Source organism: Strigops habroptila, chromosome 12 (assembly GCF_004027225.2).
Source record: "Strigops habroptila isolate Jane chromosome 12, bStrHab1.2.pri, whole genome shotgun sequence".
NCBI lineage: Eukaryota > Metazoa > Chordata > Aves > Psittaciformes > Psittacidae > Strigops > Strigops habroptila.
Genome location: NC_044288.2, coordinates 14,362,798 through 14,386,679, shown reverse-complemented (window position 1 = coordinate 14,386,679; position 23,882 = coordinate 14,362,798). Strand labels below are relative to the sequence as shown.

Sequence of the window (23,882 nt, the reverse complement as noted above, 5' to 3'; positions counted from 1 at the left end):
GCTGAGTGGGATTCAGGCTTGTAAAGCACGTGGGAAGCCTGTTCAGCAGGAGCAAGAGACAAGCTGCAGACACCACGGCTCAAAGCCTTCCAAAGCGATTCTTCTGCAGCTCCTCATCAGACAGCTCCACCTTCCAAGCCCTACTGTAACAGCAGAGGAAGCAGGGAGCTGCCTACACTGCTCTGCAATGTAAGCTCTGCAACTGCTGCAAAGATCACCCACTAAAAATAACTTCAAAAAGGGCATCTGACAGCTCCGCAGAGAGCAGAACGCTCCCTCCCACCTGGCTGTCCTCGCGGGCTCCGGAGTCTGCCCTGGAAAACCGCATGGGAAGAGGTCGCGGGTACGCGCAGGTTCAATACCGCGTGTCAGGCGCCGTCACAGGCTGCAGTGTGGGCACATGAGTTATGTTCCCAGCTCTTCAAGCCCTCACATCCCTCAGCTGATACTCCTGAGACAGCCCCGGAGCAGGGGGAGGTAAAGCAGCTCCAGGCTCTTGCAGAGCCTGTCTCTGTGCTGACAGCACACTACAGGCAGCACGGGCCTTCCGAGCACGCAGGGGCACCGCATCTAACAGCCCTGCTCACAGGGTGCTGATGAACAGTGTTGCTTTTTAAATGCATTCAGCTCTGCACACAAAAGTTATCTGCAGGGTCTGCCTTTTATTGCCAGGGAGAATGAGGGGCAGGAAGGGTCTGGACTTACCAAAGATGCATAACCAATCTCCCTGCAGCCTCCCGGTCCAAAACAGAAACCCTTCAACTTGGGGCCAAGATACACTGCAGAAGGAGCGGGTTAAGAAATGCTGAGAGGCATTTCTACTGTTACCAGTGGCAGCAAGGCACTGTGGGTTCTGCCTGGCACAGAGAGCTACTATTAAAGGTAGCAAATGAACTCTCTCTAGGGTGAGTGACATCTTTCCACTGCCTTTTCAAGTGAGGCTCTTCCCTGAAGAGGGTTTCTAGGAAACTTTTGACACATGATCCATGCTCGCAGCACCACACCGATCCCAGAGGTGCCGGCCTCACGTGGAATGAAACAGCAAAGGAACCCCAGACCCCCAGTTTTCCAAGGAAAGGCACCCATCACCCCACCACCCTGCAGGAGGGGCTACACCAGCACCAGTGCCTGACTCAGCTTGTCTGGTGCAGGCAAGTCTCCAGCCAGGAGGGCATTTAGCCAGCAATCCCTCTGCCATGATGGAAGAGAGAAAAGCCCCCGAGCCTCCTGCAAACACTCTGCCGGGTTAAATGGTTCAGGGAGAAGGGGTGGAAAAGCCAGCAGCACTCCCAGGCAAACACCAAGCCAGTCCATTATGGGGGCCTGTGGAAAGGCAGGAGTTGATCCAGCTGCTGCTCAGGGTAACAAGGTACAGCAAGGACGCCTCGGCATTGGGAGAGGAGGGCACCGAAGGCAAGGCTGCAGGGGCCCAGGGCATGCCAAAGTGTGGAGGAGCCGGAGGGTCAGGCTCTCCTCCAACCAAGCCAGCTCAGAGACCAGCTGGTAGTTCATGACCTACAAAACAGAAAAGCAGTGGTGGAAAAGAGGGAGGTGACACGAGCAGGAACTACAGGACAGCAAGGACAGACACACAAGGCATGGCGGGACTGAAACTCCTTAGAAAACACAGCAGAACAACCCAATCCACTCACCTTTGGGGGCAACTGCTTTGCAAATTAAAAGGGGGGTGTCCACCCTTCAGGAGGGACCAGAGTTTCCTCCACTCCTGCTCACCTCTGCTGCAGGGCTCTGCCTGCTCTGACAGGCTCTAATGAAAAGCTAGTTAGCAGCTAATTACTACCCATTCAGACACACGATCCCCTACTCCGACTGACTGCGGGCCAGAGGGATAAGGCAGTCACGTGTTGCACAAATCCTGGCCTTATGAAAGCACGGGCAACTATATTTAGTTGGAAAAACGATGACCTAGCCAGCCCGCTCCTCCCTTACCCCCCCTTGGATGAGCTGACCTGCCACCTCCACACATCCTACCTCCATGGCACCCAGGAAGTCCCTCATCCAGCCAGGACTGAGATTGGAACACCCGGCACAGAGTGAGCCCATGTGCATGCACACACATGGGCTGCCCTAGGGGGGCCAGGCTAGCATGCAGCCCGGACCAGGGGGATCTTCCCTCCCATCCTCAGTGCTGCACAGTGGGTCACCTGGTCAGCAGAAAAAGCTGATAAGCAGCAAGAGCAACAAAGAGGGCCCAGCCCTGGATCCTGGACCTTATCTTCAAAGTGGAAGGCACACTGGGAACCTGACCAGTGTGACCAGCTCTGGGGTAGCACTCAGCAGTGATGCTTTGGCTGCCGGCCTCTGCATGCTCATGGCTGTGGATGGAAGTTTGCCTTGCCTGGATCAGCTCAGCCCTCTCTCCACAGGGTGACTAGGCAAATGAGGCAGACATGGCCATGCTGAGAACAGAGAGGGAGCAAAAGCAGTCATGCAGTGGTCGTGCAGCCACTGCTGCAGAGAAACGGTCCTAGAAGTGTGCAGTAACAAAAGCCAAGAGCATCACCCACTCCCCTTCTCATTGCAGTGGAAGAGCTTCAAAGGAGAAGAAGGAAAAAAAACCCATGAGGACCAGACATCATTAATCTCTTGTCATCAGCAGAGGGGTGCTCTCCACCCGCATCCCACTGCGGCTGATGAGACAGCACAACCGGCGGTGCCCGTAGCACCAGTGAGAAGAGGCCACCACGTCGCTGCCGAAGCCGGTGCCGTGATCCCTTTAATGGCCGTCAGCCTCTTCTGCAGCTGCATCTGGGGACTTGGAAACTGACAAAAACCCTTCCTGGGAAGCATCTGGTTCGTCTCACTGTAAATACTTCACATTGAAGAGACGGGAATTGAGAGCCAAGCGCCTGCCACGAGTCTCTCCCGCTGAGCGTTCGCACCGTTTAGGAGAAGTCTGCGCAGCTCCCGCTGCCGGTGCCAGTGGAGGGGAGAAGGGGTCGTACAAGGCAAAGGGGCAAATGTGCTTCTGGAAAACTTGGCATCTCAAAGCAGACAGAGGCTGGGCTTCTAGAATGTAATGTAATTTAAACATCATTCCTAGTTCTTGCCCACTGTGATTCCGGTACCTGACTTGGGCTCCTTCTGCAGAGGAATCTCTGCAGGGCCAGGGTGTCCCACGTGCGATGGCCGCTGGCAAAGCGACAGCTACACCTCACCCTTGAGTCCTGCACCAGGTCAGCTGCAAACCTGCCTCCATGACTGTGTATAATGCAGAGGCTGAGCAGCAGCAGGCAGAAATCCAGCCCCATCTCTTGGGACAGGGGAAAGCAATAGTGATTTGGTGTTGCAAACATTCCCAGGAATTTAGGGAGGCCAGACCAAGGCCACCCGCTAAGCAGGGTGTCTCCAGATAGGAGCTACAGCCCCATAACCACCTGGATTAAACTAAGCACAGGTATGGGGGCATCCTCCCGTTGGTGAATCCAGTGACACCAGCACAGCAGCCAAACATCCTCACAACCTCTGAGAGCAGGCAGGAAGGCTCCTTTTCTGCTACCTAAGCATCACTGTACCTCAGCCGAGCTGATTTCAGGACATGCTCTCCAAGCACAAGATACTGCATCATCACTTTTGCTGCCCACCTTAAGGCAGACACAGTGAAATTCAAGATTTTTCTAAACAACTTGGATACAACAAATGCTGCCAACTTCCTTCCTGGGTGCGCAATCACATGGATCCTGCTGCATAACCCACTCGCTCCAACTCAGCTAATTCCTGTGCTGTAGGTGGCTGCCTCCTCTGTCTCAATACACAGCATGAAACAGTAAAAACACCCTCATCAGAGTGAGCCTTCCCAAAGGAGTCAGTAGTACCCAGCTACAGGAGTGCAACATAGGACTTTCTCTCCTGATTTCAAGATCCATCTATTTTTTCTGTATAAAGTGGATTAAAAACCACTTCCTTGCAGTGGGAGCATCCCCCACATCTCTGTATGGAAAACTTCGCAGCATTCAATTCAAAGTGGCATTTATAACTTGAGAAAGACCTTGGCCACTGCTGACAACTCTCCAGAGAGCATCACTTGCTGCTCTGTGGAACACCAGCACATCCACAACTGCACCCTGCAGCCAGCTCTGGTCTCTGCATTTCAACAGGGGCACAGCAGTGATACAGATGCACAGAGAAAAGCAATTAAACTTAAGCCCCTTAAGAGGTGAGGCTAAAAAGGCTGAGATCCTCCAACACTGAGGAGGGCTGGCTGCAGCACAGGGTACTAGGAGGGCACAGGAACAGTACTTAAGGCTAGCAGGAGATCCATTTAAAGCAAGCAAAGTATTTCCTTAAATTGCAGCCAGCAAACTTCAGCACACCAAGTGGCAGCAAGTCCTACGAAGCAGAGAGCATCGGGAGAGCATCAACAGCCTTGCACAGGGCTTAATGTTCGCATCCAGTACATGTGCAGAGGTCCAGGTGGAGCTGTGCCCTCAAAGCCCTCCTCTAAGACAGTCCATCCCTCTGCTCTGCCACCACACTGGTGGATGTGGGAGAGGAGAGGACCCAGGAACTGCTCTGCTAGACAGAAGGGACGTCAGTCGCCTCTCTGAGAGCAGCTTTATTTCCAAACGCTGTTAGGTAACTGGGATGCAGACACTGGTGCCCTTCCACCTCCACAGCACTGGCTCGTGACACCAGGCTCAGGGCAGAACGCCTCCAGCATCCCTACACCAACAAGCAGGAACATGCTTTGGGGCATGCTACAGCTACTGTGCCTACAAAATGGCTGAGTTTTGGCTCAGGCTCCGCACCTATGCAAGTCCCAACTCTGTTACCACAGCTCAGCATCCTCAGTCACTATGTTAACTACTTCCTTGGGCAGAAGGACAATGGACTCCTCACCAAGAGGCAAAACCAGCCATACAGACCCACCTGGCCATGCAAGATTAACCTTAAAAAGGAGGCACAGACATAGATACAGGAGTCCTGGTGATCTGCAGAAACAGACTTGAGCGAATAAACTCATTAAACAACCTCAGCAATGAAAGGGAGGTGAGGGAGTCAAAGCCAACAGCCTCAGGAGCACACAACAACTCTGATGCTCGGAGCAGGTATGCTCCAGGCAAGGCTGCTGCCTTTGCCTGCTGCTTTCACACTTCACTGTGTTTTGAGATATCAGGGCTTCCAGATAAGCTTAGTGCATGAGAAGAAAAAGCACTGCACCAGCTTTTATGGAGAAAGCATAAGAAAGGACTGTGCAGTGCCCTGTGAAGTGACCATTAAAAGGAATCCTGTTTAAGCTTTCACTTATCTCCTTAAAAATCCAGAATTGTCGAAAACAACCAACCCCAAACGCAGGCTCCACAGGTAATGTTTTGTGCAGCACTACTGCCATGCAACGTGCACTTACCGAAACGCTATTATCTGCTGCAAACACACGCTCATGCCCCACCCTGGAGGCAGTGAAGGTCCCCAACCAGCTGGAGAGCAGAGGATGGAGCTGTGCCAACCAAAGGCCACCTCAGAGTCTGCAGCACAAAACCCAGCACCCAGTGAAGGCAGATCTTCAGCAGGGCGGGGAAAAGCCTCTTATGAACTAGACACATGGGAATATATCGTTGCTTCTTCAAAACCAGTCAGTATTTCACTCTCACACATGCTCTGAAAGCAAGAAAATCATGACTTATGAATGGGTTGGGTTACTATGGGGTTACTCCTCTAACACTTAGAGGCATCTTCTGTAACACTCCAGTGCACCCAGTTATACACCATGGCCTTGTTAGCTGGCTAGAGCTCTGGAAACACATACACACAACACAGCTTTGAGCCCTGTCTTCAGTTCACGAAGCCAAATTACACTGTCTACGGTGTTAATCAGCCTGTTCAAAACCAGTGAATTATTTTTACTGAAATCAGCTTTAAGACAACAGAACCGACTTCCAAACCTCCAAATCCTGATCACGCAATGCCTCAACCAGCAGCACTATCACGTGAGCTGGGGAAATGGGATCCCATACAAAGCCAAAGAAGCAGGTAGGAGATGGACACACTGATATGTCCAAGCCAAGCACTGACCTCCACTCCCAGAGCCTTTGCTCTGGGACATCCCCACCAGACACCACAGCTCTGAGACAACAGGATCTTACTGACTGATCACTGGGTAAAACATAAACCTTCCCTTCAGTGTTGGCATGTCAACAACATCAACCTGGATGAAGAGCTCACAGCGGTTTGGGAAAGGCAAGAAATTGAGATCACCAATATCTGCTTTTAAAAACTCTATCTCCTGATTTGGGACCCCCATCCAGAGTAGCCTCCCTGCCCTAAAACCCCAATCCATTTGTGCAGAGTCCCTCCTAGCCAGGCTGCACACACTACTGGGCCCAGGAAGTTTTCATCTCGCACTGATGGCAATGCAGTGTGTATCTCACTTGTCATTAACAGTGATGCTCGCAGCAACACACAGACTGAACAAGCCAAAGGGGAAGCCTGCATCTTTTCAAAGTATTGCAGATTGAAATACACATCTTCATGTTCATGGACACATCAAGCTGTATATAACAAACATACAAACAGCAGCAATTCTGAGTTCCATCTGCGTCTTGACACGTCAATGTTTTCAGTTATGTGTGATGATCAAGACTGACAAGTTCCAAAACTCTTTCACCCTGGACACCCAAATGTGCCACGCTACAAAGCACAGGATGACAGCAACCTTCAGCAGTTGTAGTCACTCACTACAGGAAGGCATAAACCATGTCACTGCCACACAGAAATGGCCAAATATTAGAGGGGCCTTTTTTTGGTTTGGATTTTTTTTTTTTTTGAGGAGGAAGGTTGGATTTTTTGGGTTTGTTTTTCTAAACTACTGCCTGTTGCATATTCCTGTACCAGTCTTCTAAATCTGGAGAGCGCTGACTCTGCAGGAAGAGAAGTGCAGGGGAGAGGGAGGTTTGAAGAGCTCCATTTGCAATTAATACATACCAGACTGGCCGTCAGCTGGAAATATATCTGTAAAAGAGAAAAAAAGAGAGAGAAAAAAATCAGTCCTGGTTGCAGCTGGAGTGTGAATCATTTAAAAGGTCCCTCCTTCCTTGATGTGTTTGCTTTAGCTAAACAGAGGAAGTATTTTCTTAGTATCCCAAGTTAAACAACAATCCAGCTTGGAACCCACCTCAATTCAACCACTTGTTGGGAGAAAGATTTTGAAGGAGGCTGTGTTTACCTGGATGTATTGCTCTTATAAATAACCTTCTATGCTGGCTTCTAACAGACAGCAGTGGGCAATAAAAAGCTCATTGAGATGTACAAACATCCACACAATGAGCTACCTGGTGGCACCCCCATGCTCCGCTGGCCAGCATTATCAAATGGAAAGCTGCACAGAGAGTACCTAACATGGTGACCAGCCAGGGAGCAGAGGTGGCAGCTAAAGCAAAAGCAAAACAAGCATTTTCCTGATGGTTCTTGGTTTTTGCAGCCACAAGGGACATCAACAGCTGTGCCCAGCTCCAACACAGCCCCTATACCAGAGAATAGGCAGACAGAAGCACAAACCCATTGCCTGAACAGATGCCCTGTGCCTCAGCACATCACCCCAAGGAATACCTTCCCCTTGCCTGTCCCATCTCAGGTGGCTCTACCAGCAAGCACAACCCATTGCTGGAGTCTAGAGGGGATCCTGAAACAGATGACTCAACTTTCCCACTCCCCCAAGTTCTCTCCATTTAGAAGTGCAGGTCCTTTTCCTGATGGACCCTATTTATTGCTGGGAATATTTTTATGATGTAGCTGGGAAGACTCTTTCTTTTGAGAAGCATACAGGACATCATATGTGGAGAAACGCTGTTGATAAAGGCTCCCCCAGAAGCTATGAAGACAGCACTTTTGAGAGAGCAATACACTATGTTTTCTTCAAGAAACTTGGAAGAGGAGGGGAAGGGAGGCTGCCAGCAAGGCAAAGTCCTCCTAGGACAGGGGCAGGCCCCTGGCTCGGGCTTATCAGCTGCCCAAAACACACATTCATCTGTAAAGTCACAAGAGTTGCAGCAAGGCCTACCCCTTGGACAGGGCAGTGCTCTCTGGCCTGGGCTCAGCCAATGCAGGAACAGCAAAAACACGCCTCTACCAAAAGAACTCTTATTCCTCTATCTTTGACAGGGCACCATGTCCAAAACATCCTCAAGCAGGGTTGCTTTCATCCCACCTATGAGCAGCAGAAGCAAAGGGACACACAAAAAAGTAATCAAAACTCCCTCTGCCATTATACAAGGTTATGGTCTGTGGCCATGCTGAAGGTGGGATCGCAGGGAAGATGCAACACATCCAGAAAAGCATCCAAGCACCAGTCCGGATCCTTTGCAGACTGCATGTTCTACTGTAATCCCCCAGCAACACATCACCCAAGCACATCTAAACACCTTGTATTTCTGTGATGGTTGCTGAAGAGGTCAAGCTCCTACAACAGCAAGTACAAACACCCTGTACTCGATCTAACAGGTCCTAAACGAGGCAATTTCTGCATTTCCCTATCTGGGAAACTCCTGCACAGCTTCTCCACAGAGGAATAAGGTGGAAGTGCTGTTATCTCACCCATCTGGCTCAGCTAGCTGCATCAGCTATTACCAAAACCCCCCAAATCAAGTAAGAATAATACAGTGGCTGACAACAGGAATTCCTTTGTGCCAGCCAAGAACTATAGGTCTTGGTAACCATTCCCTTGTTGTACCCCCCCAGAAGCAGTTCTCAAGTTTACATTCCTGCTAGCTGCCCAACCAACTCTTCAAACACACAGCGAGGTTCACCTGGCTTCTCTCGAGCTCAGCCACAAGAAAATGATAGCACATTTGCCACCATATTCCCTAGAAAAGCAGCGGAAACTCCTCAGGGGCTTAGGTTAGTATAAAGCAAGGACCTTGCATGACACCCAGGGCCAAATACTGCTCATATTCACCTCCAGGGTTTGCCAGCGCAGCTCTTGTCAAGGAAGGACATTTGCCTCCGGTCCTCAGCTCTCTTGTTTGGGGGATACTGAGCTTGTCCAACTCATCACACCTATAATGAATACGGATTTGATCCCAAGCTCTCCAGAGCAGAGACCCAGAGTGCGGGGCTTGCAGGCAGCTCTCCCCACTGCTGAGAACAAGCACAGAACAATCTGTTTGCAGGACTTGCTCTTCTGAAAAATAGGGATGCCGAGAGGAGACAGATGAGGCAGGGCTGGTCAGGGACTGCCATGCACAAAGATCCTTTGGGACACCTTCTTCCCTTGCAAGCACAAGACCAGATTAGAAATTAGCCTGCCGATTGAGAGCAGCACCTGAGGTGTCCAAGAGGAGTCTAAATCAGGCAGCGCTTTCCTTTCCCAAGGAAACCATGGTAGGGAAGGAGGCAGAAATGCATGTGGCCCACGGGGCGAAAGGCTGCTCTGCAAGGAGCCTGTCTAGCACACTGCAGGCCTGAGGGTGCCATCCAGGTCAGCTCCCAAGGTTAAAAATCAAACACGAAGGACCCGGGCACAGAGACCAGGCTGGGGTTTTGCTCAAGCGAAGTCCCAACATGGGAAGCTGAAGCCAGCAAACCAGCCCCACCGATTCCTCCCACCACACACACTGCTTCCCCCCCCAAGGCACACCGATGCAGGCCAGATGCTGTGGAGGATGATGATGCTGCAGCCGAATCCAGCCTGCCCCACTGGGCCAATACAAGATAGCCCCAGGCAGCCAAATGGGAAAGAGTGAGGACTAATAATACGGCGATGCAGGCAAGGAAGACTAACAAAATTTGGGCCCTGTGGTCTTACATTTCCTTTCCCTTCTTGCATGCAGGCACTTTGTTTCTCACTATAGGCTCAAAACCAGAAAGATGGTGTCTGAACAGAGGGATTATAATCACCACAGGAAACAGTGAGCTCTTCATTATAACGCCAGTCTCTGCCAAGCCAGGTATTTCCCAAGCCCTTTACCATTCTCCTCAGCTCTGTACATTACCCATACAGCCCACAAAATCCCAGAGGAAAACATGTTTCACAAATCTCCTCGTTATCAGCAATGGGGGTGGAGGAAGGAATGAGCAGGAGGAGGTCAAGGCTCTGTGCTGCAGCCGGCAGGATGTCGGGATGGGTGCGGAGCATCCCCTTCAGGACAGTCATATGAGGGTGCAGATGTGGCACAGCAATACCCAGAGTTGCTGCACAGAAAGCCCAGGAGATGTAACCAAATCGAGGGCACTCGTCCTTATTGTAGGTGGTGGATACAGAATCCCAATTTTTGCCTGATGGTATTTTTATACGCAGGAGGAGCCGTATGCTAAAATGGGGCATTTAAAGAGAAAAGCTGATGCATCCACTAACATACCCCCTTCCCCAGGGGCTATCTGGCCACTGCTGCTATTCAGGTATCTGGGACAGGTCCAGAAAGGCCACCCCATTTATGAGCCCACACCTCCCCACCACTGCAGAAGCACGTTGCCAACCCGGCTCCTCCATCAGCAATGCTTCGGTGCTGAACCCCAACACCCTCACAGGAAACCTGCCTTCTCCGTGCCAAAAAGGGACCTCCACCACCAGCAGCACCCCCTTTTCCACCACAGACACTGCTTCTTCCTCGCTGGGCCTGAGAGGCAGCGGCTGAAGAGCAGCTCATCAGCCCTGACGCAACAGAAGTGCTGACTCGTTATTGCAGCAACCCGCAGGCGTAACTGCCGAGAGGGGAGCACGGCCGGGCCAGAGGAACCAGCTCCCTGCGCCCCACTGCTCCCCACGACCTGCAATTACCCTTGCGCTCTCCAAACCGGGGGGAAAACAACCTCAGTGCGCTTTATGTCACTGCCGGTCACCAAAGCACACTGACTGGTACCGCCGCAGCGGTGTGCTGAGCCAGGGCTGCCCCTCTGCACGCACAGCCATACGTGACAGCAGGCTCCCCGGCCGCGGGGCTCGTCCACGCTGCCGCTGCTAGGGGAGGACACCGGCTGATTTGTTCTGAAGTTGTAACTGAATCATCCTCCACGTTCTGCAGACAAAAAGACTCGGACGTCAGCACAAAAACGACCTCTGCAAGGTCACGCGGGGACTCGGCGGCAGAGACATGACCAGGGCTCAGTCGCAGTGGCACCAAGGCTGCGCTGGCTGCCCAGGAGAGGGACAGGGAAGGGAAATGCTGGTGGATGCAGGATCGATGGGGATCTCTCCTCCTAACCTGACCTGCCACCCAGCAGTTCTTCTCCTCTGGCTATGATGGCGATCCTCCCGGTGCAAACAGCACAGGCGCGTAAAAGGTCCAAATTACAGAGTCCAGCGTCTGCTGCAAAGATACCAGTGCTGCGTGAATCTCTTCTCTGTCCCAGGGCAATGTTTCAGCTCAAATACCCATCCCCTGGCTCCCCCTCAGAGGCCAAGGCAGTGCCTGAGACATTTACAGGCCTCTTCAAAGCAATGCTCAGCAGAGAAGGGGGCGAGGTCTGCTAGGAAAAAGTAGCAAAGCAAGAAACCCCAAACCCCAAGGATTAGCATGGACAATTAAGAACCTCATGAGATCTTGCTTGCTTCCTGCTCCCCTCCTTCATTACCTGCCGAACAGGCTCAGGGAGGGTCCAGCTCTAAGCCACCTAGATCTTCCTTAACTCCCCCGAAGTTGCCAGGTCCGGACAAACATCTCTCGTGCCTCTTACCAGCCACTGTAATAAGAAGTATCTTTACCTCCTCAAAGAGAAGCTGAAGCTTGAAATTGATGTATCAACCCTAACCTGGTATGGTCAGGTTCTAAGACACCAATAATGTCTGTGAAAGAGAAAGATAAAAAGCCACAGAAACATTATCAGCTCCCAAATCAGTTTCTCTGCAAGGGCATCCAGACCACTGGACCCCGGAGTAAGTGGTTTTCTGCTCCTCACCTGGAGGAGAGGCTTGGTTCCTTCTCAGACACCCTCATCACGTACACTGGCTGAAGAGCTGCAGCCAGTGTGAGCTCCAACATCGACTTCCCACAAACCACGTGGAAACAAATGCTTGAAATAGGTTTTCAGTGTACAAACAACTGTGGTTTTGGTGAAGCTCAGCCGGGGTGCCCCTGCTAACTTCACATGCTTTACAAGGGATGAAGACTTCCAGCATCACCAAGTTGCAAGAGGAACACCCCTGGAAAACAAATCACCTACTCCAAAATCAGAGCACTATCTGTCCAAGATAGCTCCCTAGCTTTAACTTCACACCACACACTGAACTACACTAGTACCTTAATGCTGATGTTCAGTCTCTTCTGGCCAGAAGGGGAGCAGAGCTGTGACTCAGACTTGAATACACACTCACCAGTGGGACCAGTGCTGCACCCAGCAAAAGCACCTTTCAGAGATCCACTTGTAAGAGCGCCCAGGTCTCTTGTCCAAGCACCAGAGGTGCCGATAGGGTTCTGGGGAATGCATCTGGTCAGCCTGACCAGAAAACGCAAGAGCTCTCCAAACAGACAGTCCTGTGAATCCAACACTCGCATACGTGCAGGCACACAAGGAATAACTGTAAGGTCACTGCTGTTTTTTCTCCCATCCACTTATCAGTGCTTGCACTGGAGAGAACAAACACTGGCTTCTCCCTCCTATTAACCCCTTCTCCCCCCATCTCCAAAACAGAGAAGCAGCAAAGTGCTGTAGCTCCAAGCATGAGTCTTAACACTCCTATTCATACACCCAACAAAAAGCTGCAGAGAAAGTACAAGGCACCTTAAAAGAGCTTGATTGCTGTTCCCAGGAAGCCTCTCTGCCTCTCACATCCTTTAATCATCAGTAGCTCTGAAGTGACACCGCTGGAAGCCTCCAGCCTTCCAGAAGACCAACCCTACATGAGTCTGGGCCCAACGATCACATTCGGCCTCCTTTAAGCTACTGGATATTGAATGGGGAGTAAAATTCCAGGCATGATCAAGCAAAATTCACGTATCTTGGAGACTCTTGTTGAAACACAGGAACCATTTTGCTGTGGCCCAGAAGCCAACTGGATCCCACGCTGTGGAAATCAATACAGGATGGCATTTCCTTCTGACAGGGCTATCACACACCGCGCTGCAACGCGCTTTTCTGTGTGCACATCAAGGGCAGGCAGGCTCAGACACCACAGCGAAGCTTTGCTTAAGGACAGCTCAATAAGCAGTGGGCAGGACGGATCCTTCTCCCTACAGAGAATCCATTACTGTAGCCAGAAATCCAGCCTCTCCACGGAAGAGGATCTCCCCCACCTCCTCAAAAGCAGCAGTATCATGGGTTTGCCCCATAACATCAGGCAGGGATGCCATAAATCCCTTTGAAAACCCCAGGAACTGAAAACTGCAAGGTGTTCTTCACCTCAGGGCTGCAGGCAGAGGGCCAAGCAGGGGATCTGTAGGATACACAAAGCAGCACAGTGAAGACAACATAATTAAATCCCTTAACCGAATTAGAAATCATCAGACTCACAGTCTGAGATGTTCCCCCGCTCTGGTGCAGGTTATCTGGTTGGTTTTAAACACACAGCTTTTCCAGTCATTCTCCAAACTCCATCCTTGCTTGGTTCCGCTTCTCTGCTGGTAACTACACCAACTCAGATTTCAGCTGCAGCTGAAGTTAGGAGGGTTGTCTGTCCGTCATCTGGCACTTCTCTTCCAATCATCCTTACAGGTTTAATTTTTCACATTAAAAACATGGGTCACTTACTGCAAATTCCCTGCACGGCATGCAAGTGTCCCATCTGCCATACTCCAATGAAAAGAATGGGAGCTACAAAAGTTCACCTGGAATTGGGAAGCCAAAAGCTCTGCAGCAGCAGCGGATTTCTGAGCACCGGGAAGATGCGCTGGATCGTATTAGGTATTCCCCCCAGCTCTCAAGGTTTAGCTGGGAGATGGGAAGTGAAATTTAATATGATTACAGCCAGCAAAGCCTCGTGCTTTGTCATCTGAGCACGTGGTGAAGTAACCTCCATGATTCGCTTTTCTGTCTTGCTGGGTGGGATCTCACGCACAAATACCCCATCACCTCTGTTTCACCCAGAGCAAAACCTCCCTAGAACAATTTGGGGATGAATTTCTCCACATTTTAGTATCTGCTGCTACAGCCAGCATCAGGCACACTGGTGTCACTCTACATTCAACTCTTTGCTCTGTTTTTACCTTTACTTGCCCCCTTGCACAGCCTTGTAGCTGACTTGCCAACACAAGCCCATCTGGAGGTACACAGGTAGTGAAGTGCTTCAGTCACTCCTTTAAATGTCTCTCTTTGCGCTAGATGAGGCCAAGAGCACTACTATTTGTTATTATGGTCAAATCCATATATTCAGCAGGCTTTTTTTGGGATAACTGATAGGGACATTGCTCCTGAGCTATGTGGACTCTGTGATGATTTGGAAGGGCTACAGTAAAGGTATAAAATTACTGTAGTGAGAATCCTAAGTGCCTTGCAGGAATAAACTCCGCTTCTCTTCCAACATTTAATACAAAAAATGGAAGCTCTGACCTTGAAGAATCTGAAGAAATTAATTTCCTGCAGTATGAAGTGAAATGAATGTTGGCTTATCGCACTCTGAGTGTTGCTTATTCTATTTTATTCCATCACTAGCTTCCATCATCTGTAAATGCACAAACCAGATACACTGGTAACTAACATTTGGTAAATTGAGAATCACTCATCTGTATCACTGACCAGAAGCTTTCAAAAGCAGAGTTACAAAAAAAAATAAGGACGAATAATAAGAGCAGAATGATTTAGTGCGAAGGCTGAAAATACATTACAAATAATCTGCTTAGAGACTAAGTATTTAGCGATGTACCCACTTTCTGGCAGCACCTCCGAGTTACCAGGCAGGTAAAACACCAATCTCCCCACACACCTTTTGTCTTACTTTCCCATCAACAAAACTCTACCCTTTCCTCATTTTTGTGGCTTTTCCAATTTCATACTTGTTTCCCCACATATTTAGTCAGGAAAAACTCACCTCTTTTTCTCAGCAGTTCGAGACTTACTTAAAACCTAACTTATGTAGCCCTGAAAACCCCCTGTTCCCTCCACATGTGCATCCGGCAGGCAAGTCAAGAAAGCCAAGTGACTGCCAGGAAAGCAGGAGAAGAGATAAGCAGCCCCCTGCGCCCTCCCTCCTGCCGGCGGATCCCTTCCAGCACGCAGCCATGCCCTGCAGACTGCAGAGTCACTCTGCAGGAGCTCGGCACACGCTGCCGCTCAGCTGGAAAAACGTGCTCAGCAGTGTGCTCGGGATGGACTCTGCTCCCTCCCTCCGCCCCCCGAGCCTCCGGGGCTGTACCCCCATACCTGGGCAGGGAAGAGCGGAGCAGCACCGGGCTCCCACATGCGTGCAGCCCCCCGCCCCCCCAGCTCACACAGCCCCTCCGGGGTGCGCAGCGGGAAGGACACGCAGCACATTTCCGTCCCTCCGCCCGGCTTCCCAATCACAGTTCAACTCTGGCGCGTGTGTCAAGGACACGTGAGGTTCACAAGCCCCTGTTTCTCCCCATTGCCCCCTCAGGCTATCGCACTCGCCATCACCAAAGGATCTCTGCAGAGCCTGCTGGAGACCAAATGAGTAACACCATGGAGCACCAGAGATGCTTTTCCTCCAGCATGTTCCTCGTGGAGAAGGGATGCTTTTCCTGGGCCCTGTCAGAAGACAGGGCCACTTTGGGGAGGGAGTCAGAAGTGGAGAGAAGCACCTGCAGGCACATGGCCAGGTCATGGGCCAGTGCTGCCTGCTAAAGCAGCAGGTTGCAGACCTGTTTCCAGCCACTTCAGATGGTGCCTGGCAGGAAGCGAACACGTTTCCCAGGAGCGCAGGTCGGGGCAAGCTGCCTCCTCTAGCATATTGTGCCACACACGCTCTGGAGAGAACCAGAGTGCCATTTTCTACACCAAGGGCTCCTGTGTCACCTCTGAGTGCCACCAGAACCACACTGAGCAGCACTGACAGACCTCAGTCACACCAACAGCCACCTCTGTTGGCCATTCCTGAAGCAAATGGAGGCTTCTACCTGACCTGTTGTGCCAGAGCATCCACCATGGTCATCTCTCATGGTCAGCCCCAAGCTATCCGCAGCAGAGATCTCTACCAACCCTTCTGACCTGTAAAGGAACAGGATGACTCAAACCCAAAAGAATAAAAATAAAATCACAACCACAGCAGAGTGCTGAAGCCCATACAGCGCTGCAGCACATGGAAGTGTCGAGGCAAGCTGCCGCTCCTAAGTCAGCTTTGCTCCAGAAGGACACTGAAGGTAAACCACTGGTAATGCAGGTATTAGATCAGCCAGTTCACAGCCCTTCCTCCTGCTCCTTGCATGTCACAGCAGAATATCCCCCCAGCACACGTAGCTCTAATGCTGCAGGAAGAGCTCTTGATCGAGTGTCACACCAACGCTGGGCTGGACGACTTGCTAAGGATGGCTCCAGCGGCTCAACCAGCACCATCAACCCACTGCAATACTGAAACCAGAGGAGCTGAAATCAACACATCACACACTAATTTGCTCAGAAAAGGCAATCCACACCTATCAGCCCACGGAAGCCCCCCAAACCACAGCACAATGCATACCCTGATAGAGGAAAGCTCAGTGAGGAGGATCTTCTGGGAACCTGCAATTACAGGATGAACCTTTGCTTAGAAACATGTTCACACTTGACTTGACCACCATTTCCACAACCCTTCCTGAAAAAAAGAGGTGTATCTTGTGCAGTATTAGAACTGCCATCAGCAAACCCATTCTCACCAAACGTTTCATGCCAGTTTTTACTCCATGTGCACACCCACTTCCCCTTCCAGCCAAGCAATCCAGAGCGACCCTGACCCAGGACTCTCCCCACAGTCCAGTAACTGATTTATTCAAGGCCAAATTCAGTTCCCATTTGTTCTGGTCACCAATTACTGTTGCCTAAATACACAAGTAGCTGCTTTAAGCTCCCACAGCACTGCATTAACTTCTTCAAAGCCCTTCTTTCACCTCTCCTCTGACCCGCTCAAGTCATGCAGCTGTATCATTTGCTACTAGATATTCAGATTAGCCAGTTGTTTCAATGCAAAGAGGTAAGTCTCCCAACTCCACTCAGAGATCACTAACAAGGACCTGGACCTGCAGAATGAGTTTGGAACTGAAAGATGGTTTCAAGCACAGAAAGGGACAATGAAGATCTGGCCACATCCGAGACCACAAATCCACAGAGTACCCAGAGCTTTACCCAAGCCCAGGAGATGACTTCTTGCCCACGCAAAGCTCTACCTAGACAGCATCATCACCATGACAGAGCCCAGTGGATATCAACAAAGCTGCACCACCTCTTTGCCTGAGCTCCCTGTGTGCACGGCAAGCCAGGGACTGACAAAGCCAGCAGCATGGAGGCTTAAGCCCTTGGTAGGAAGTCAGCAAAGGTTCCAATGCCAAGATGACCAGAGGATAAATAACATTTTAAAGACCAGAATGTAAATGCATATTGTGGTTGGGAATGAACAAAGCTCACCACTCCCAACTGGACTTACGGTGAGAGCAGAACAAAAAGCCTTCTCCTATCGCTTATCTGCCAGATCTACAGCAAGGCCATGTACCTCCATTCACCTGGTTACTGAGGTGAAAGCAGAGCTCCTCCAAGAAGTGCACCACCAGAAAGGCCACCACAATCCCTGACACCATTCAAGTGCGTTTCAGTTTTCATTAAGATTATTCTTTTTTAAACCCTTGCTATTTGCAGCTGCAGTAACTGAAGGCTTAAAACATTCAACCTGGCCTACACAGCACGGCTTTGTACCAAAATGCTCCTTTCTTATTTAGCCAAACAAGCACTACCACTGAGGTGGTGTCGGAGATTCATTCCAAAGTAGTTTCAAGTATGCAAAGAGCAACCTAACTCTATCCAAGTCGGCATTTGGCATTCCCCTGAGGATAATTTCACACCATTTGAACACAGCGAAAAGATCAGGTGTCATAATTAGGAAGGGAGACCAGAGCACTGCAGTCCCAGTGCCCCCATTCCCAGCCCTGCTTTTTGCACTTGATTTGTCTTCATATCTGACCCAAGTTCTGCTGCTCAGTCCAGCGATCCCAGATGCAATCCTGGTGGAAACCCCCATGGCACCACAGGCAATAAACAGCTTAAAAGAAGAGGTGTGAGGGTAAGGAGGCGATTGCTGACAATCCTCCAGCGATGCCTCGGACCTGGCAATCTGGAACAGGAGGTCGCAGCAGAAGCAAGTGTTGAAGCCCAGCAACCAGGGCCAGTGAGTCAGCTCTCAGGAGCTGCGCCGCATTCCCCAGCCTTCCCGAAACAAACAGTGCAGAACAGGGCAAAGGTCCAGCACAAAGCTGAAGGGCAAAGGTATGTGGGGGAGGGAAAACACTAAGCTTCCCATTTTTTTGGAGCGGTGAGTTCCAGTTACCCTCATCCTCACCAACAAGACAGGAAGAGTTACTCAAAGGTGAGTTGCGGGATCAGAACAGGCTTTCAGAGAGGAAACCTGGGGCAGGAGGGGTATGGGGAAGGGCTCCTGCTGCGATAGCTAGCTCTGTTGCAACAGCCAGGAGAGCTCCACAATTACATGCCACGACAGAGCGAGAATTGCCCAACGCTTTGGAAATAGGTGTGTGCAGCACCGCCGAGCTGGATATCCAAGCAGGCAGATGCACGCTTCTATTCTGAAGGCAAAGAAATGCCAAAGGTAAAATAAGCTTCCAATATATCTTATCTTCTGTAGTGGAGGCTGGTTTCAAGGAAAGCCCTATGGGGAGTCAGTCAGTGAAGGGTGAGCAGCTAACACATCTTTCCCTGCTTTCTCCTCAGTTCCGGCAGCCAACCCAGCCTCTGCTCTGGCATAAAGCAACACATGCTCTCACTGAACAATAGTCAGCGAGCCTCTGGTGCTTGCTGCTAGGAACTAAGGTGTGCCTTCTGGAAAGTACTGCTTATCCGCCCAGTGCATTTGCCAAACGACAAGCAAGAAACTCTACTCAAGAAATTAAAACACCTCCTGCACCTCCACTAGGAAATATGCCACTTTCTCCTGGCTGAGTGTTTGCAATGAGAACACAAAAGTTAGCGCAGGCAAAGCTCGGCAATCGCAGTGCCAGGCATTAAAACTGAGTGTTCTTACTTCCAAGATATAAATGGCTTTAAAAATAAAGAAGTGCCAAGTGCCTTGATGCAACGTTTCTTGAAATAAATCCAGCAGGTTTTCAAAACGGGGTGCTGTTAACACCTGCCTGCACCAACGCTTGCATCAGCACCGGCCCTGGTGCAGGGCACAGTGGAGCAGTACAACATGTTCCAGAAGGTCGAGCTGTCTTAACTGCAAGCCACTCTGCTCTAGAGAAGGAATTGAGAAAATACTTTGAATTTGGTTTATAGCCAAAAATGCAAAGCTGTTTTTGCCAGAAAACATTTCCTTTGCTACTGCAGACACACACGCTGCCATCATGCCTTCGCCAGTCAGGCTGCTGGCTGCATTTATTTACATGATAAGAAGAAAGTGTGCAACAACGAAGGGACAGAGCACAGACCTCGATCCTAGATCATTAGAGAGTAAACACAAGGCATCGTCACCAGCTCTGCCACCGGCCCTCACAAGGAGTAAGCAGTGACAAGTACAAGCCTTGCCATATAAGACAGGACCATGTGTTTTATCAGGACTCGAAGGATCCTCTCTGCTCTCTGGCACCCCAACTCTGAAACGCACATGAACAGAAACGTAACACACATCTTGTCAAGACAGCAGGAAAATCTCCTGGTGTGCCACTCCAGCTGAGCCTCAGCCTCCGCTGAACAGCACCAGTTGTCTAACTCGATCTAATGGTTGCTCCACTTACTGCCACGCCGCTGTGCTTTTGGGAGGAGGGGTTAAGAAGCAAGGAGAGGCTTTGCTTCAACAGTCCTCCCTGAAAAAGCAGAAGCATTGACTCAAACACCCAATTACAGACCTCGCCGAGAACCTTGAGCGTAAAAATGCCACAGCAGGTAGGCAAGACACCAGCTTGTGAAGATAAACCCTAACTCATCAAATTCTCCAGTTCCTGCATCAGCCCACCAATGCATTCAACTTCCCCAGCTGCAGCGAGTCGAACAGCTCAGAACAACCAGAGGTGGATTTGTTAAGCTCTTCCCCATCTATATTCTAACACAGACAGTAAAAACTCACAAAGATCTTGAAGGTGGCTGTTTTCTCTGGGCCAGAGCTGAATGCTCGAGTACCAGTTCCAACACTGACCATTACATAACGGGTGAGCACCTAAGGAGTAGGTCTTGTCCATAAAATCCGCTCTGTGGGTCTATAATTAATATAATAATTATAAAAAAGAGAGTTTTCAAAGCCTGTAAAACAAGTCATAGAAGAATCCCTTTATCTTTACAGATACTAGGCTCCTTGGTCTTCTCACTACCTCAGGGCTGGGAACATTTAGTATCTCCAGCACACAAGCACTGGCTCTGCAAATACTGCTGGATCATGAGGATGGTTTTCTAAGCTCCGCCGAAAAACCAAAAACATCCAGTGGTGACTTTCTGGAGTTTAAAAGCTCTCGGTTTGCTTCCAGTGTACAACGGACTCACTTTTCTTAGGCCATCCTCCTGGAGGTCACTGCAACGTAACAACTCACCTCACCAGCACCATCTTTCACACTAACTCATGTTCCACATCTTGGTTTCTGTAAGCATCTGCCAAAACAAATCCTCCACCCGAAGCAACGGCAGCCTGCGAACTGTACAAGAAGGTTCTTGGGCGAAGGGCCACCAGGCAAGGTCAGCTGCCAGCCCGCCTCTCGTGGGAGATCACCAGCCGTGTTTATTTTACGCATTTTCCCTTTTGCTAACCAACAGGCAGCAAAAGAAACAATGCCCCAAGAGAGGAGAGCCAAGTGGCAGCGTCTGGGGCACGGCAGGATCCAGTCGCTGCTTCCAAGCGTCCCAAAACGCACCACTAACCAACTCCATTATTTAAACACCTTGGGGAACATTGAGATGGACCCAAGAAAATGCTGAGTGTTGGAGCATTACCCTGTTACCCTGCCATAGGGTGGACATGCTAGTGACACATTCTCTCCTTCAACAACCATCTCAGGAGCTGCCAGGGCCCCTTCCTCATACTGGGCAGACTGCTCTGCTTGCTTTGACGGGTCACCCACTTCCGTGATGGGCACAGGAATGAATCTGGAAGCGCCTTAGACATGAGCCTCAAACAGGAACGTTCAACCCTGCGTTTCTGCATGTTTTCTTTTATTTCTAGGGATTTTTACCCAAGAAGGCAGCACGATGGAGTGCAGCTTTCACACAAAGGAGCGATGTGACCAGTTCTGTGCCATACCGCAAGAGGAAAGCATGGACAGCAACGCTGCCCTGGGTTTTGTTAGGCTTTGCTTCTAGTGGCGTGTACAATGACAAACCAAAACACTCTGAACGCAGACTTTTAACTGACACAATTAACTTCTCCTCTATAGTCCCCACTGAGGTGACAGCTTTTCAGGTGGAAATTGCCGAGCTGTCCTTCTTCCAAAGATCGATACCTCTGATGAATCATCATGCTAGGCAGTAACAGTTCTTGCAAAACACTAGCACGTACAGTAACTGGGAATCTGATGTCATATCTGGCAGCGAGATTTTACAGTTAACAGAGGCAGGAAGGAAAACCGACCATTCTTCCCTAAACAAGACTCTCAGTGAAAACTTCTGTGTTTTCCCCTCTTCGCACCCATTCACTCGAGACAGGTACGAGCGACGCCCTCCAGCACCTATCCCAACTTCCCAGCAAATGGTGCTCGGCAATTCCAGCCTTTGCTGACGACAGCAGCGGCTTGCAAACGCGATTTGGACAGCGTCGCCCCGTCGCAGCCGCGTGGGGAAGCAAAGGGGCAGCGTCCATTTGGGGATACCCCCCCTCCCCTCCTTTCCCCAAGCCGTGTAGTCTCCGTTACCGACCCCCCCCCCATAATACACGGCCGCGCCGGGGCAGAGCCGCGCTCGGCCGCAGCCCCCGGCCCCGCCGCCATGAGTCGGCAGAGAAAGGCGGCGCGGCCTGCGCGCCGGGGGAGAGCCGCCGCACACGTGGGCAGCGCCAGGCCGCGGGAGGGAGCGGTGGAAAGGGGGAGCAGCAGCGGGGCCGGGCCGCGCTCCCCGCGGGGGGAAGCCGCACGCTGGCGGTGCCCCGGGGAAGCGACCACGTTGCCTGCGCTGCGCTGCGGCGGAATGCTGGGAGCGGGGGGGGGGGCACCGCGTGCCCGCCAACAGGCCCCGGGTCCCGTCTTCCCCCCCCCGCCTCCCTGCTCCGCCGCCTCATGGCCGCTGCCCGGGCCGCGCTCCCCTCCCCCGCGCTCCCCGCCTCATGGCCCCCGACGGCGCCGCCGCTTCCTACTTCCACCGACCGGCACCCCCCGAACCCCGCCGCGCTCCGCTCGCCCCCGGCCGCGGCCCCGCTGCCCGGCCAGGCCGCAGGCGCCGTCCCCACACCGTGCCGCATGGCGCGGCCGGCCGGGGCGCGGTCGGCGGCGCAACCAACCAACCAACCAACCACCTCCCCCACCACCACCACAGTCCCCCGTTCCCCCGGCTCCGACCGCCGGCACCCACCTGGAGGCGACTGCCCGTTGACCGCGGGCGCGGCGGCGTTCTTCGTCCAGGGATTCACCTTGGGCGGCGGGGCCTCGATGAACTCCCGGCGCCCCGCTCCGCCCGTTTCGCCGCCGTCCTCCGCCTCGCCGCCGGCCCTCAGCAGGCTTTCCTTCTCCTGGTTGTTGCTCTCTTCTTTCTGCTGCTTAGCGCTGGGCGGCCGCGGCGCCGCGAGGCCGCCGTCGGGACCCATGGGCGGTTCGCCCTTCTCCCGGCCGCCGTCCTGCGGCGGCTTCAGCACCAGGGCGCGCTCCTCGCCGGGCAGCAGCGGGGCGCCGGGCAGCAGCGCCTCCACCTGCGTCGCCATCTGCGCGCACCCGACGGGGACCTCCCCGAGCCCCGCCGCCGCCGCCGCTGCCCCCCCCCCACCACCCCCCCCCCGCGCGCGCTGAGCCGCCGCAATATGGAGCCGCGCGGGGACCACGCGACTGCCGCGGGGGCGCGCCCGCGCGCGCGCGCGCCGCCGGGAGGGGAGGGGCGGGGCGGAGCGGGGCGGGGCCCGGCCGGCGGCGCGCACGTGCCTGATGCAACGCCCGGTTGCGCGAGGCGGCGGCGGACGGGGGTGGGGGGGGGGGTGTCCGGGAGGGAGGGGGGGGGGGGGTGTTTAAAGGGGCCGCACGGGAAGGGGGGGACGGAACCGGTCTCGTTCCTCGACTCTCCGCTGGGCTTCACCACGGGGCTGCCGTCGGGGAGAGCGCCCGGAGGCGCTGCTGCAGAAGCATGAGTGTGGGGGGGATGTGTGGACGTGTGGACCCGGGAGCAACGGGGATGTTGCTGCAGGATTAAAGGAGCCGAGGGATAAGGATGGTCTCGGGTACCCGCGTCCGGGGATAACGGAGCAGTGGAAGGATCGGGAAAGGAGCCGGTGTGTGTCCGCGGGAGATGGCTCTGTCATGGGGACACCCCATCTGGTGTCCTCAGCCCGGCGAAGCACACGGAGCGTCATCCAAAGAGGTTAAAGTCTTTGGTTGATGGGATGAGCAATGGGATGTCACCCACTCCTCATTGCCACTCGGTGCTTATCCCCTAATTCTTACAGCTATCAAGACAGAGAGCCCAAACCCCGCGGGCTGTATTTATAACACACGTTTCAAAGGCAGCCTCCACTGCTGATACTGTTTTAGCACAACCCGTCCAGTTCACAGTGGCCCTTGGTGCTTCTTCTGTTCTCATCAAACCTCTCCCAGCCTTTTCCCTCTACCAGTGAGCACACCGCTTTGTTTCTCACCAGAAAGGTTCCTTTGGGAGCCCCTGGTGTGTCCTGCAGCCCTGGGGATACATATGTGCAAACCCTAGTGGCATGACAAGGAGCTGAAGAT

General features: G+C 52.2%; 1 protein-coding gene across 1 annotated transcript in view; it reads right to left on the bottom strand.

The window, feature by feature from the left end:
• LARP1 (La ribonucleoprotein 1, translational regulator) overlaps window positions 1–23,060 on the bottom strand; it is a 41,221-nt gene extending 18,161 nt beyond the window's left edge. The window contains exons 1-2 of the mRNA XM_030503636.1: window positions 22,525–23,060; window positions 6,943–6,969 (exon numbers count right to left, since the gene is read on the bottom strand). Coding sequence (XP_030359496.1) covers window positions 6,943–6,969; window positions 22,525–22,870 — 373 coding nt within the window. The 5' untranslated portion in view covers window positions 22,871–23,060. The remainder of the gene's footprint in view (window positions 1–6,942; window positions 6,970–22,524) is intronic.
• Window positions 23,061–23,882: the final 822 nt, after the last annotated feature.